Genomic DNA, 15,611 nt, shown 5'->3' on the forward strand with positions numbered 1-15,611 from the left:
TCTCAGTGTCAAGATCATATTGGCCTTGCATAATAGTATTTAGAAGCTTTCCTTCTCTCCCATTTTTTTTTTTGGAATAATTTGAGGAGAATGCCTATAAACTCTTCTTCAAATATTTGGTAGAATTCACCTGTGAATCCATTTGGTCCTGGGCTTTTGTTTGCCAGGAGTTTTTTGACCATCAATTCCATTTCATTATTTTTATTGGTCTGTTCAGATTTTCTATTTCTGATTCATATTTGGAAGGTTATAGGTTTCTAGGAAATTTTCTATTTCTCCTATATTATCTAATTGGTGAGCATATAATTTTTGTGGTTGTCTCTTATAATCCTTTGTATTCCTGTGTTGTCAGTTGTTACTTCTCATCTACCATTTCTGAATTTTATTTGGTTCCTCTCTTTTTTCTTAGTGAGTTTGGCTAAAGGTTTATCAATTTTGTCTATCTTTTTGAGGTACCAGCTCTTAGCTTGATTTTTTTCTGTTGTGTTTTTGTTGTTGCTGTTGTTTTGTCTTTATTTCACTTATGTGTGGTTTTTATTATTTTATTCCCTCAACTAACTTTGTTTTTTTCTAGTTCTTTTGGGATGAGGTTAGAGTGTTTGAAATTTCTCTTGTTTCTTAAGGTAGGCTTATATTGCTATAAATTTCCCCCTTCCAGCTGCTTTTGCTGTGTCCCAAAGATTTGAACATTTTTTGTCCCTATGTGCTTCTAAATTTCTATTGACTCAGTGGTTTAGTAGCACGTTGATCAGCCTCCACATGTTTGTTTTTTTCCCCAGTTTTTTTCCCCTGTGATTTTTTAGTTTCATACCTCTATGGTTAGAAAAAAATTCATGACAACTTCAGTCTTAAGTTTATTGAGATTTGGTGGCTTAATGTGATCTATTTCATATAATGTTTCATGTGTACTTGAAGGAAATGTATATTCTCTTATGTATATATTTATTTAGACCACATGGACTTATGTGTTGTTCAAAGATATAGTTTCCTTACTGATATTCTGCCTGGATGATCTCTCCATTGATGTAAATATGGTGTCAAAGTTCTGTACTATTATTATTGTCAATTACTCCTTTGTGTCTGTTCATCTTCGCTTTATATATTAGGTGTTCCAACATTGGTTGCACACATATTTACAATTGTTATAGCCTCTTGTTGGATTGAGCCCTTTATCCTTTATAATGCCCTTGTCTCATTACAGTCTTGGTTTTAATGTCTCTCTTGTCTGATTTAAAAAAAAAAAGGCCAGAGTGGCAATACTTTTTTGTATTGCCACTAAAATACTTTAGTTTTTTTAACTTTCATTTGCATGGAAGTTTTTTCCATCTTTCACTTTCAGTCTCTATGTATCTTCAGGTCTGAAGAGCAACTCTTTTAGGCAGCATATAAATGGGTTGGGTTTTTGTTGTTGTTTTTATTATCCATCCTGGCACCCTATGTCTTTTTTTTTTCTTTCTTTCTTTTTTTTTTAAGATTTTATTTATTTATTTGACAGAGAGAGAGATGACAAGTAGGCAGAGAGGCAGACAGAGAGAGAGGGGGAAGCAGGCTCCCTGTTGAGCAGAGAGCCCGATGCGGGGCTCGATCCCAGGACCCTGGAATCATGACCTGAGCCGAAGGCAGAGGCTTAACCCACTGAGCCACCCAGGCGCCCCCCACCCTATGTCTTTTGATCAGAGCATTTGACCATGTACATTTAATTACTATACCATGTACGTTTAAGTACATACCTATTGACATTTTGCTAATTGACTTCTGATTGTTTTTCTAGTTCTCCCTTTTATCTCTTGTTCTTGCCCCTTGTGATTGATGACTTTCTTTTGTTCTAGAGTTTCACTACCTTTCTCTTTATTTTTTGTGTATCTATATCAGTTTTTTTTTTAAGCTTTTATTTATTTGATAGAGAGAGACAAAGCAAGAGAAGAAACACAAGTAGGGGGAGTGGGAGAAGGAGAAGCAGGCTTCCTGGTGACCAGGGAGCCTGATTCAGGGCTCAATCCCATGACCTTGGGATCATGACTTGAACTGAAGGCAGCTGCTTAATGACTGAGCCACCCAGGTGCCCCTATATCAGGTTTTTTTATTTGTGGTTACCATTAGGCTCATATATAACATCCTATGTATATAGCAGTCTATATTAAGTTGATGTCACTGAAGTTTGGAACACAGTCTAAAAGAACTTCATTTTTACTCCCCCCTCCACTTTTTTATGTATATGTTGTCATATTTTATACCCTTTTATTTTGCGAGTCCCCTTAACTTTTAAGATAAAATTGATTTTACTTCTTCCTTTTTTTTTTTCTTTCTTTCTTTCTTTTTTTTTTTTTTTTTTTTTTTTGGTGAGTAAGTATTTGTTCTACCTGCTTTACTGGATTTTTGCTTTTAGTTAGAAAATTGTTTTTCTTTCACAATTTTCTTACTTTCAATTATGGCCTTTTCTTTTCTACTTAAAGGCCTTTAGCATTTCTTTAAGGCCAGCTTAGTGGTGATGACCTCCTTTAACTTTTGCTTCTCCAAGAATCTCTTTATTTTTCCTTCAGTTGTTTTGTTTTAACTTGAAAGAGAGCGAGAACAGGGGAGGGACAGAGGAAGAGGGAGAGCATGGAGCCTGATGCAGGGCTCAATCTCACAACTGTGAAGTCATGACCTGAGCGGAAACCAAGAGTTGGGCGTTTAACCACTCCACCCAGGAGCCCCATTAATTTCCCTTCATTTCTGAATGATAACTTTGCCAGGTAGAATATTGCCAGGTAGAATATTCAGAATTATAGGTTTTTCCCTTTCAATACTTTGCAGGCCAGGAGAAAGTGGCATGATATAGTCACAGTTTCTGCTGAAAAATCAGCAGATGGCCTTATGGGGTTTTTCCTTGTACTAGTTGTAACTAGTTACTTCTCTCTCTCTCTCTCTCTCTCATGGCTTTTAAAATTCTGGCTCATAATTTGAAATTTTAATTATTTTACGTTTTTGTGTGGACCTCCTTGGGGTTCATCTTGCTTGGAACTCTCTCTGCTTCCTGAACCTGGATGTTTGTTTTGCTCCGCAGGTTAAGGAAGTTTTCAGGTCTAATTTTTTACAGTAAATTTTCTGTCCCTTCTCTCCCTTCCTACTGGAACGCTTAAAATATGATTGTGTGTTTGCTTGCTGTTGACCAAGAGATCCCTTTACCTGTCCTCACTTTAAAAAATTCTTTCTAATCCTGTCTTCCAGATCACTGATATGTCCATTCTTCTGCATCTACTAGTTTGTTGATTTCCTCTAGTGTATTTTTTCATTTCAGTTATTGTATTCTTCAACTCTGATTAGTCCTTTTTTATATTTTTCATTTCTTGGGTTTAGTTCTGAGCTCACCAACTTTTTCTCCAGGCCAGTGAGCATCTTTATGACCATTAAACTCATCAGGTAGATTGCTTATCTCCATTTTATTTAGTTCTTTTTTTGTGGTTTTGTCTTGTTATTCTGTTTGGAGCATATTCCTCTTTCTCCTTATTTTGACTTTCTGTGTTTGTTTCCATGAATTAGGTGGAACAACTGCTTCTTCCAAACACAAAGGAGGGCTCTTGTGTATGGTCATCCCCTGTATAAACTGTTTGTTCCTGGTTCCTTTGGCTGGCTCAGGCAGTGGCTGGTGTGGGCTAGGGTTCCAGGGCTCTCTCTGCTGAGGGCACCCTGACAAAACACTTCAGCTGAAGCTGAAGTGGGTACAAGCCAGGGGGTCCTGGGATGCTCACCCAGGGTGCACCCTGGTAGGTGGCTGGAACTGAGGCAGGTCCTTGCTGGGTGTTCCCAGGGTGTTTTGTGCAGGGTGTGCCCTGGGCTAGGGTGGCTGGACCTGAAGCAAGCGTGAGACAATTGTCCTAACACGTCATCTGGAGCTGAATGGTATAGGTCCAGGGTGCTTTGCTCCTGTGATACCTTGGTGGGACAGGTGGAGCTGTAGTGAGTACTGATTAGGCATATCTCAAATGTGCTGTGCTGGGGCCACTTTGGTTGGACAACTGGAGGTGGTGTAGGCTAATCCCAGGATCCATTGAGGCAGTAAGCCAGGACTCCCAGCCTCTACTCCAAGATGGAGGGAATTGTCAACTCTGGTGTTCAGCAGCCCGTTTCATCTGGAAAGAGTTCCAGCAGCTCTCCTGACATTTGGCAGAGCTCTAGGGCTGGGTCTTTATATCCTTGCTGCACTTTTAAATCACACCTCTTTTTGTGTACCCCAAGGCATGGAAGACTGGTCTGGGCTAGGTGCCCAGGGCTGGCTGGGGTAGCAGGCTGGCTAGTCTATCCAGACCCTGCTTGGATCTCCGCTGTCAAGGTGGAGGGGGAATGTAAACCATGGCGTTTGCCAGACCTTCTGATCCAAAGAGAGTTCCAGCAGTTCTGCTGCCCTCTGACAGAGTTCTAGAAGCTCTCTTTACCACAGCTTACTTTCTGTGCTCCAGAGCAATGAATCTGGACACAGTCCCCCAGTCCTGTCCCTCCCCTGTGCAGTTTGCTTTACAGCATTTCCACTGCTCTCGCCGTTCTCTGTGTTCGATCACTTTGTACAGAAGCTGTTCATTCAGCCCTCAGGTCATCGGCACTGCTCTATAACTACCTGTAGATTTGGTGTATATGTGGAGGAAGTGAGTTCAGTGTCTCCCTCTATGGTTATCTCAGACCAGAAGGCCAGCCATTGTTGCTTTAAATGTACTTTCCATCTTTTTTTTTCCTTCTTGATTTAGCATAATGCCAAGATTGTTTCTTTCATTGTATGCCATAAGTTCTGTTCTTTTTCTTTTTTTTCTTTTTGATTCTCTGACTAGATAATTTGTTCAATCATCCAGGTTGCTGATTTTTTTCTTCTGCATAGTTGAGTGTGCTTTTGAAGCACTCTACTGAATTCTTCAGTTCAGTTACTGTGTTTTCCAGTTCTAGGATATTTTTTATGGTTTCTATTTCTTTGTTGAACTTCTCATTTTGTTCATTTTTCATTTTCATAATTTTGTTTAGCCACCTATGTGTTCTTGTATTTCAGTAAACTTCTTTAAGAGGATTATTTTGAATTCTTTGACAGATGAGAGATCTCTGTTTCTTTAGGGTTAGTAATTAGTGCCTTAATTTGCTTTGATGTGGTCATATTTACCTGATTTATTGTAGATTGATCACCAGTGAACTACTTTCCTATCTGAAAATGATAAGTGATCTCTGAGTCTTTGCAGGTTCATTTTGGCAGAGAGCTCTTTAGCAGCTCGGTTTGGGTTTCTGAATGTGTACACTGGTACCATCCTTGGGCAGGTGAGCTACTGTTAGGGGTTATTTTGGGGCATGACAGGTGTTCAGGCTTTGAGGTCATGGGTGGGTGGGTGGGCCACTGACTGAGAAGAGCTGGATAGGACTGCTGGCTTGGTCCCCTGCCCCTGTGAGGCGGTAAGATGGGCACCGCAGTTGCCTGGATTCCCCGGGTAGTCTTACTAGATGGTCAGGACCGGGTCCTACACTCAGCAGTTAAAGTGGGGTTCTGAATTAGCTTCCCTGATTTGCCAGGGCAGTAAGACAGGACCCAGGGCCTGCATAGTTTGTTGTCTGGGGACCTGAATCAAGCAAGAGTGTGCACTGGATGTTCTGGGTGGGTGAGGCTACCAGTTTTGCTCTGCAGACAAGGAAAACCACAGGCTGTGCTCTCTGTGAACAGGGCTCTTAATGTCTGAAGCGTTCTAGGGAGGTTCCTTGGTCGTCGGGGGGCTGAAACTTATTCACCCATGAGGGGGCTATGAATTAGTTTCCCTGCCTGGACGTAGCAGGAGAAGCAGCTCCAAGGCTAGTAAGGCTCTTTGCTGTCCTTACCCAAGCTAAGTCATGCCACAGTTTTTCTGGCCAAACAGTAACCCTTGCTTTGTTCTGAAGGCAGTCAGCTCTACCCACCTACCCCTCAGCCTGAGTGTTGCCACGTCACGTAGCTCACAATTGTTCTCACCAGCCTTTCCTGCCACACGGGTCTGGGGACTACTCTCCACAGCCTCGAACCGTGACTCCTTTTACCTAGGAGAGCCCCCTTCAGGCAACTTTGAGTTTCCTCCATCAGGCTTTCTGGCTGAGAAGGACCAGGAGCCAGGCTCTACAGAGTGTAGGGCTAAGACTCAGTTTTTCTGCCCAGGGTAGGGACAGCCCAGGCTCCAGGCTGATAAAACTCCTCTGAGGACCCAAGCAAGCAGACCTGAACCCTGCTGCTTTCCCAGGGGTCAGACTGTTCTGCTGACTCAGTTCTGCAAATGAACCAGCTTGGGATTACGACTTGGGCTCTGCAGGTATGCACTTGGTCTGCCCAGATTCAAGGGCAGAAGCGCCCTCCCTGGTGCTCTGTCCCAATCAGATTCCCAGTTTTTGAGCCCCACAGATTCCCCTATAATCCCTATGAAGCAAAGCCAGCTCCCTTGAAGCAACCCACAGTGCTGGATATCATATCACCCCTGGGCTCTTGCGGACTTCCCAGCATGGTGCAGGTCACTGGCCAGGAAGGGGCCTGAGGGCCAGCATAGAACCACACCTCTACCTACCTTTCCAGAGTGCTCGGTCTTGCTCTCTTTGGTGTAGTGGGCTGCGTTAGCCTTGCTCCCACGCTCCAGGATTCTCTCCTTGGTATCTGGTCCAGGATGGTTGTGTGCTTCCCTTCACAGGGACAACAGCTAAGTCCAGTCTATCACTTCTTGCACGTCTTAGAAATCCTGAAATGTAGTAGTTCATAGTTAATGCACCCGGCTACCACTGTATCACCCTGTAGATCCACCTTGAGGAACATGGCTTTGATAAAGCCAGTTTTTAATTCCCACTAAGAACCCAAGACTCAAAATGAGCAGAGCCAGCCTTAGGCAACTCCATTTGCCCTCTGTTGACATGAAGAGCTAAGAAACCGCTCTCCCCTGATAAACTTTAAGAAATAACATGCCTACCCTTTGACCAAGCGATTTTCCTTTCAGGTATCTATTTGTGGCAAATGAACGCAAACAAAAGGGTAAAAAAGCTTTTATATGTAAAGGTGTCTGTTAGCATTTTTTTTTTTTACAACTGCAAAGCAATTTAAATGTTTGTCAATAAGCAACAAATTTACTGTATTAGTAGAGAATTTGGCAGCCTAAGAATAATACTATGGGAGTTCATTTCAACATGGAGAATGTCTAAGTTAAAATGTTAAATGAAGAGAGCAAGATGCAAGTTTGTGCACACATGATTACAGTATGTATGTAAGTGCTGTTCTATAAAACTAGAAACCACTAATTTGTGCCTGGATGAAGACTAGGGTACATAAAAATTGGGCTGTCATTGAATAGGAGATTCTATAATTTGTTATCTAAGGTAGTACAGTAACCGTTGACTTCTAAAAGACACCATTCAAAATTACAATAATGGTTTATTGTCCTCTTATTCTTGTAGACATGACCAAAGTTGGAGGCTTGCAGACCCTAGCTGTACGCATCAATATTGCAAATATTGCCAACCATTTGAGATGTGTTGCTTATTTGGGGTTTAGCATGTTGAACTTAGGGGTCTTTTACTAAAAGTACCTTGTTAAAAGTCAGCATTCCACACAGTGACTTCATGGATTCCTTGAATTCCTTTTTTTTCCCCCTTTTTTCTTTCTCTTTCTTTTTTCTTTGTTAGTTTCCATCTCTAGATCTTTGTGGGAAGGACAAAGAAAAAAAAACCTGAAATATAAAATTAAGGGACAAAATGTCTCTTTTTACAGGTGTTCCATTACCCAAAGAAGATGTTTCTGCCCCTCTGATCTCTAGCTCGCCAGTGAAGGAAGCCCGGGAGTATGAAAACCCCCCAAATGAAGAGGAAGATAAAATCAAAGAAGAGCCCCTGACCATCTCGGAACTGGCGTACAGCCCAAGTGCCAGCCTGCTCCCCACCCCCGTGGATGATGATGAGATTGACATGCTCTTTGACTGTCCTTCGAGGCTAGAGTTGGAAAGAGAAGACACGGATTCCTTTGAGGAACTGGAAGCGGACGAACATGCCTTTTTGATGGCCGAAGAGGAAGAGCTGAAGGAAGCTCGCCAAGCTTTGTCGTGGAGCTATGACATTCTGAGAGGCCATATTCGGGTGAACCCACTGGTCAAGAGTTTTTCCAGGCTCCTGGTGGTGGGCCTGGGGCTGCTGCTCTTTGTATTCCCCCTGCTCCTCCTCCTTTTGGAGTCAGGTATTGATCTCTCCTTCTTATGTGAAATCCGCCAGACGCCAGAGTTTGAGCAGTTTCACTATGAATACTACTGCCCTTTAAAGGAGTGGGTGGCTGGCAAAGTCAACCTCATTCTCTACATGCTGGGCTGCTCGTAAAGTTCGTATCTCCTATGACTAAGGGCTATATTCAATACTAGTGATTTTGCTTTTTTTGTTTTTGTTTCTGTCTTTTTCTGCAAATGCCTGGTTCTGCATGGTCATGGGGCCATGAACAGGTGTTCCTCACTCATAACGGATTATTGAAAACTTTCAGTTAGCTTTCCATAATTCACTGCAGTTAAATAAGTTCAAGTCAAATACAGTTGTTTTAGTTATAGGTCAGGAAGATCGCCTTTAAGTAACCAAAAACATGTTTATTTTTTATTATACTACAGACATACTCTTTATTATATCATAATACATAATACATTGAGCTGAATTAGATTTCCCCCTTTTTTAATAGTTAGCACCATTGTAAGGTTCTGGATCAGAATTTTAATAACAACCCAAGAGAAAGTTTTTGAATATAATCCTTAGTGAAAACAACGTCCTCTAACCGATGCCTATACAACTAAATTTATGCTGGGCTTTTGTTTTCTGTTTTTTTAAAAATATTTTTATGTGTTCAAAATATTTTGGTAAATTTTTAGCAAAAAAAGAAGCCTCCTGGAGTTATTTAAGTGTACAGATTGTTTAAGACTAATGCACAAAGGGTATGTCAGGAATTTTTTAACGTTTTGGCACTGGTTTGTTTTTTACAATATTTTTGGCTGAACCAATTGCATAATTTGTTGTTACCTGCGTATGAGGTAGGCAGACACTGTAGTAAGTAAGCTCTTGAAATGGATGATGGAACTGGAGGATGTAGAAACTGGGAAGACTCAAGTGGACACAGGGCGGTCCATTTTTTCAAAGTATTTGGACAAGATGATTTACTCCCTTCATTTGCATTCCATCCATATATTTTGGTTGGGAAAGAATGTTTTTTAAAGGGAAAACAGTTAAAAGTTATGCTAGGTAATTGCATATTATTGTATATTAACCCAAGAGTAGATACAGATAGGAACTGGGCAAGTAGCAAAATGGGAGTTTGGTGAGGCTGCTGCTGCGCAGGGGTGGTAGGCAAACCATCTTTTACCAAAGTGGTGGTGATGCATGGGTATTGGATGATGTAAAGAATGTGCACTTGCTGTCCAAGTTGGTGGGTATATGTTTAAGTGGATCTAAGTCAAAGAGGAGAAACTGTAAGGCATATTTTTCAGGTCCCTCATGCCTTTTACTAATTCAATGGGAAAAATTTCAAAAGAAGTGTGTGTAAGAGAGAAAGAGGGAGAGAAGATATGGAAAGAATGAAGTGTGGCTTTTTGATAAATGCTGGTGATCTTCCTTTTTGGTGGCTGTTACCCTCTTTTCCTTCCCTGGTTTTCTTAAGATCTTAACTCATTCCTAATTGGGGCTTCCATTAAGAAAGTAGAAGGGAGGGACGCCTGGGTGGCGCAGTTGGTTGGACGACTGCCTTCGGCTCAGGGCGTGATCCTGGAGTCCCGGGATCGAGTCCCACATCAGGCTCCCAGCTCCATGGGGAGTCTGCTTCGCTCTCTGACCTTCTCCTCGCTCATGCTCTCTCTCACTGTCTCTCTCAAATAAATAAATAAAATCTTTAAAAAAAAAAAAAAAAAAGAAAGTAGAAGGGACTCATTAGAGGATCTCGCATTCAGCTTGGGTGAAATAGTAAAATGACTCCCTAACCCGATAGCAGGGGAAACAAATGTTCTAGTACCTTTCTTCATACCATAAGATCCACAATAGAAAGAGAGGTTCTGATGCTTCCCTGGGCAGAGTACTTAAAATACTGCGGTATAATTGAGCAAGAAAAGAGTGTGGCGCTTAGGGCCTAGTGCATTGGGATTTCTCCATGGATTGAGAATATTCTGTTGCCTTCATTTACAAAGAGATTGGGCACTTGTATTCTCTCCTTAACCATAATAGATGCTCCAACTCCACCATTAGCATCATTTCTAAATTGACCATTCATGGAGCTCTGGGTGTTCTATTTAACATATAAGTTTGAAAATAAATTTTAAAAGTAAAGCCTTCAGTTGAACTAACTAGAATATACACTTGCTGTTAGGTGTGTAAGGTGTTCTCTCCCATGTGCTTTCAGTGATTTATTTTGCTTTTTATTGAATATTTAATACCTGAAATTTGATACCAACATAGAATATATTTTCTATAGCTTATTTTGGAAGTTTCCAAATGGCTAGCTTTGAAATTGAAGGGTTTTTTTTTTTACCCCTTTGTCATGACTTCCAACTCACTTTCTGACAAAAGGGCACACCAGTGTAGTCTGCCCAAAATTAGCCCTCCTTGTAATCATGCTTTATATCATTTCCTTTAAAGTTCTAACCATAACAAACCTAGCCCCTACCTGTTTAAAGTAGTATTTTTTAAAATTATGGAAGTATGTAATATATTGCCCATCATAAAACCCTGAAAAATACTGACAGGATAAATACTACCCATAATCCAACCCTGCAGATGTATATTGGGGAGTAATCAATATATTTTAACATTTCCAGCTAACATCTGTTTTAGGCAGAAACTGAATAGAAATATTTGTAAGCGAAGGAGTTAAAAGAATAGGGTCTACTGAATTTAAGCAATAGCCACCAAACATAAAACTGGGATCCTGAAATGCCATTTTGTGGCATTTAGAATAGAATCAGCGTTTTAGAAATACCCACTTAATTTTGTTAGGAGAGAGTCTCCAGCTGCCTGGATCAAAAGAGGAGAAAAGTGCTTCCAAAGATGGAGAGTATATAATATAGTGAGATACAGAATTCAAAGCAAGTGTGTGAGTATATGTATATACCATATTATCACTATAGCTGTGTTTATATATGAATCTGTATATATGTGTGTATTTGTATACACACAACTGATATGCCCTTCATACATAGTTGTGTTTATTTTTCCCCAGTTTGAGGAGTTTGTGACATGTTACTATTCCTGTTCCCTCTCAGATATCATGGGATAAAACCCACAGTCTCAAAGGTTTCAATTTTCCATGAAAGCAACCATGTGTACATTTGTGGTTTAAATACACACATATATGGCAAATACATATACACACACAATCTTGTCTTTAGTGCTAATGCAAGTTGGATCTTGAAAAAAAATGTAGGTAAAGTATCGTGTATTTCTGTCTGTGCTTGGAACATACTGTAAAATGTTATGTATTTGGAATATATTTTGTGGTTTGTCTAATATTTATAAAGACAACTCTGGGAAGAATTCAAAAGGTGATTTCATTGAAATACTAGAGAAATGGGGGCCATGTTACCTGTGATTGGAGCCTTATCTTTGTATAGTCAAATCTGCATTTCTATGTCAACATCCAGATTGTTTTATATGTTAATATGGTGGCAGGAATCCCTAATAAAAATACTCTGGGGAAAAATGTTTCTGCAATCATTTAGTTTTATTCAGGCTATTTATGCAACTTTACTTTGTTGGAACTACAGTAAGGTACCATGTAGGACCGTGAATGAAGTCACCCTTGAATGGTGATAGAATGAAATAAAAAAATCACAGGTAATGGATGGAATTAATCCTTTGCAGAAATCATTCATGCTAAAACCAGGAATATTGAGTGTACTGCAAATGGACCTGAATGTAAAAGATAGCTACAGCATTAAGATAACTAGAAAATAGCAAAGCATGGAAAAAGTAGATGAGAGGTGTTCTTCATTATAGATAAGAGGAAGGATTTCAGGATGTTAAAAATTAGTAGGTCATCAGTTCTGGCAGAAAAGGGTGCTTTTTTGGGCCAGAGAGAGCTAAATCAGACTCAACTCTCCAGCACTTGCCATGAAACTTTGATCTGTTCGTGGACCCCGGAAGAATTTTATTCTTCTACTCTTGTCTTCTCCTCCGTACAGCATGGCCTGAAAGGCCCACTGCTCTGGTTTATCACAAAGCTAACAACTCCATCCTGACTGCTAAATCAGAAGGTGTTACTGTGAATGAAGCAAAAGGGGCTCTCTGTACAGTAGGAACACCATGGATGTCAAGCCAATTTGTACGTCAGCTGTTGTGGCCTCTTAAGTCTGTCAATCTCTGTTCTACTGAGCAATAATTGACAAAATTGTATTAGTTTCAGGTATACAATAAGGTTAGATATAGGTACATGTTGTGAAATGATCACACAGGAAGTTTAGTCAATATCCATCACCTCACAGAAGCACAAAATTTTTTCTTGTGATGACAACTTTTAAGATCTGCTCTCTTAGCAATTTGCAGTGCAGTACAGGATTGTTATCTAGAGTCCCCATGTTGTCTTGTCAGCCAGAACTTACTTATAACTAGAACTTTGTACCTTTTGATCACCTTCATCCATTTCATCCACCTCAGGGGTAGGCTGTGGCAGGGGAGGTCTGTCGAGTTCTTACTCAGAGGTCGTCAGAGGTCCACACTGTAGACTACAGGCAAGAAAAAGAATTCTGTGGTTATTAATCAGGTATGAGGTGACTTAGGGACCTAAAGTCCCAGCTCCAGCAGCTGTAGCCAACACCTTTGTCTGCCTTAGTGTCTGCAGACTGGAAGGTTTACAAAAAGTGGCCCTTGGTTATTTATTCCTTGAGCAATCTGGGCTCCTGACCCAATCTCACCTCGTGGGAGAAACCCTTGTCCTTATCCCTCCATTCCTGCTTAGCCAAATAGGGAAAAGCTCTCCTAACTACACTCCAGCCTAGAAGGAAAGTACTGGGTGGAGATCATGTACTAAAGGTCCCTGCTTACTTTTCCTCCTGCTTCTTTCTCTCTCTCTCTCTTTCTCTTGGACCTGTTTTGGGCTTCCAGTCTACATGCAGTAAACAGACCCAGCAGGACCTGCCCGTGGTGGGCCCAGCCAGGACTCGGCTCTCCACCTTCCAGCCTCGGTCTGTGATGGGTGGGTAAGTTTGGCGAGCCCCATGCAGTGGGCTCAGCCATCGTCACTTGAGAGAGGACGGAAGAAGCCCTCACTTGGGTCTCAGATCCCAGCTGTGTTCTCCAATCCATTAATAAAACTGATTTTAATCCTCTCCTCGCCCTGGTGTCTATCGTCTACTGGGAATTGGGGTGGTGGCTGGGGGCAAGATTCACACTAAGGACACTCAAGAATATTTAGGATCTTTGTAACCTCCAGTGTTGCCAGTAAGGGAAGAAAGGAGAAGGCTGCTTCTGGCTGAACCTCAGGCATCAGGGGATATCTACTACTGCCACTGGCCCTGACCAGCTTTGCAAGTGGGTGAGGGACCTTGAGACTTAATATTAGTAAAGAACAAGAGGTTAGTTGGCACCACACATCCCTATTCTTTACCCATAGCTGATGCTCACTCCAAATATCTCCTTGGAAAGAGAACCAAGGACACTTTCTTGGTTGTGAAGGAAAAACTCTTAGGAGGAGCAAGGATATACTTTCTGTGGTATAAAGTTCTGAAACATGTCTTGCCAATTACAGTAGCCCATCCAACTCATACTGGTCACCTTGAAACTCCTCATCCACAAGAATAATGATCATGAAAATTGGCTTTCTGAGGAGACCATTCTTCAAGGGAGAAAACACGAACAAACCCACACTCGTTCCCACTCTGCTTGGCAGTCTTCATAATAAGTTAAAAAATTCAGCGTTCTTTTTGAAGAATCAATTTCCTGCAATTTCCTTGGTGAGAATCAGCTTCCTCCCATCCTGGATGAGCCCAAGTGTCCTAACAACTCTGACCTGTTGGTTCTGCAAAATTGTAAACTGGACCTTGAACAGTGGTGGCCACATAAACATTCTGCTCCCTGGTCACAGGGTTCCTGGGCAATTTGTCATCCAAACCAGAACTCTTGACGGTGAAAGGACGTACTTTTAATGATTATGTCACAACATCAGGTACGAGCTAGGACTACTCTAGACACTCTACCTGGAAGGCTTGGCTCAGCTAGGTTTCACCAACTGCTCCAGGTTCTTTCTCTAAAATATTGACAAAGATGGGGAAGGATTATTGCCTGATACTCATATTCTCCTCCTTGCTGTGAAAAATCAGATTGAAATTTACCAAAATTTGTCCTATCATGTGGTTTGGTATAAGGCTATAAATTACATAGGCCACCATTTTAAATGAGCCACTGACACTGAATATTTAATGCTACACACTTGATTTATTCACCATTTATAATGTTAAATTTCTTGTCTAATGTGAAGCAGGCAGAAAGTTAGATAGAATGATCTCAATGTTCCCGTTACCTCCACAGTCCTGAATTCGCCATTTCTGATCTGCACATATAGAACACTGGCGATGAGTTTAAGTGCGAGCAACTGTTCACACCAAGTACGTACAAGCCAACTTGATCATTTATACTGAGAAATGTCAGTCAGCTTGGCCCTTGTTTGATGCTAGATGCTCCATGTGTGCTCTTCCCAGAACACAAGATGTAATGTGAACCAAATATTATCAAGCACAAGGAATCACAGCTAGAAAGTGGCCCTTCAGGAGTCTACCTCAACAGACCAGGTGTTCCCGTGCCTATCTTAGAAGGCCTGGGGACACATTATACACATTTTGCTGCAAGTCTCCCATTTTGTGAATTTCTTGTGGCAGAGACTGGCAGCTGAACACCAAAATAATTTCTTCTTCATCTTGTGCACAGACTTAGACTATACTTCCCAGCCCTTGCATACTTGGGTAGGCTGTATTCCTGAGTTCTGGCTAATGGAATTTGGAAAAGAATTTGGATATATAATCTGTAGCCCTTCCAAGCCCTGGACTAAGTGTATTGGTCCCTTTTGTCACTGGATGTTAGCACCTGCAATGACCTTGAGGCCACCAGTTGAGGATATTAGAGCTACCAAACGACTTGGATGCCTGAATAACTGTGTGCAGCAGTGCACCTCCCATTTCCCCCTAAACCAAACCCATCTTGGAGTACTTGGGCAACAAAGTCCCAACTGGTGGACAGTTTCCAAGTCCATTGCTGTTAATACTCCTCCTATGATTCAAGTTGGCTGTCTTTCCCAGTGAAGGGACACAGCTGAAAGCAGGCATAGGAACAGCCCAGCACTGGTGTCTCCAAGGAGATTCTACTAGAAAACCACTCTACAGAGGAGAGGAGGTAGCCCTCTGTACTTAAGAGTGCCAAACCTGGGTGGGACCCTACTTTGGATGCTAATGTGTCTTGTCGCTCTTACTTTCAGGGGCTCAAATGGAACTGTCCATTATTTGAACCCAAGGTCATCATCTGTGATGGGCAAAATCACTCCTGGTTGAGAACTACTGGGTTCAGGTGTGGTTTCATGGACATGTAACCTGTGAACTTGTATAGGGCCCTGCTCTCAAAGGTCTGATTTAATGCTCTGCTATCATTGCCTTGAAATTCTTAATAAT

General features: G+C 41.4%; 1 protein-coding gene across 3 annotated transcripts in view; it reads left to right on the forward strand.

Moving 5' to 3' along the window:
* Positions 1-13,246, forward strand: part of FRMD3 (FERM domain containing 3) — a 318,301-nt gene extending 305,055 nt beyond the window's left edge. For 2 of the 3 annotated variants that reach the window (XM_044265819.1, XM_044265821.1), the window contains exon 14: positions 7,721-9,749. In XM_044265819.1, the coding sequence (XP_044121754.1) occupies positions 7,721-8,316 (596 nt within the window). In that variant the 3' untranslated portion in view covers positions 8,317-9,749. Of the gene's footprint in view, positions 1-7,720; positions 9,750-13,059 lie in introns of those variants that run through there. The other variant, XM_044265820.1, reaches the window with a different exon arrangement.
* The last annotated feature ends 2,365 nt before the right edge of the window (positions 13,247-15,611 follow it).

Source organism: Neovison vison, chromosome 9 (genome assembly GCF_020171115.1).
Source record: "Neovison vison isolate M4711 chromosome 9, ASM_NN_V1, whole genome shotgun sequence".
NCBI classification, from domain to species: Eukaryota; Metazoa; Chordata; class Mammalia; order Carnivora; family Mustelidae; genus Neogale; species Neogale vison.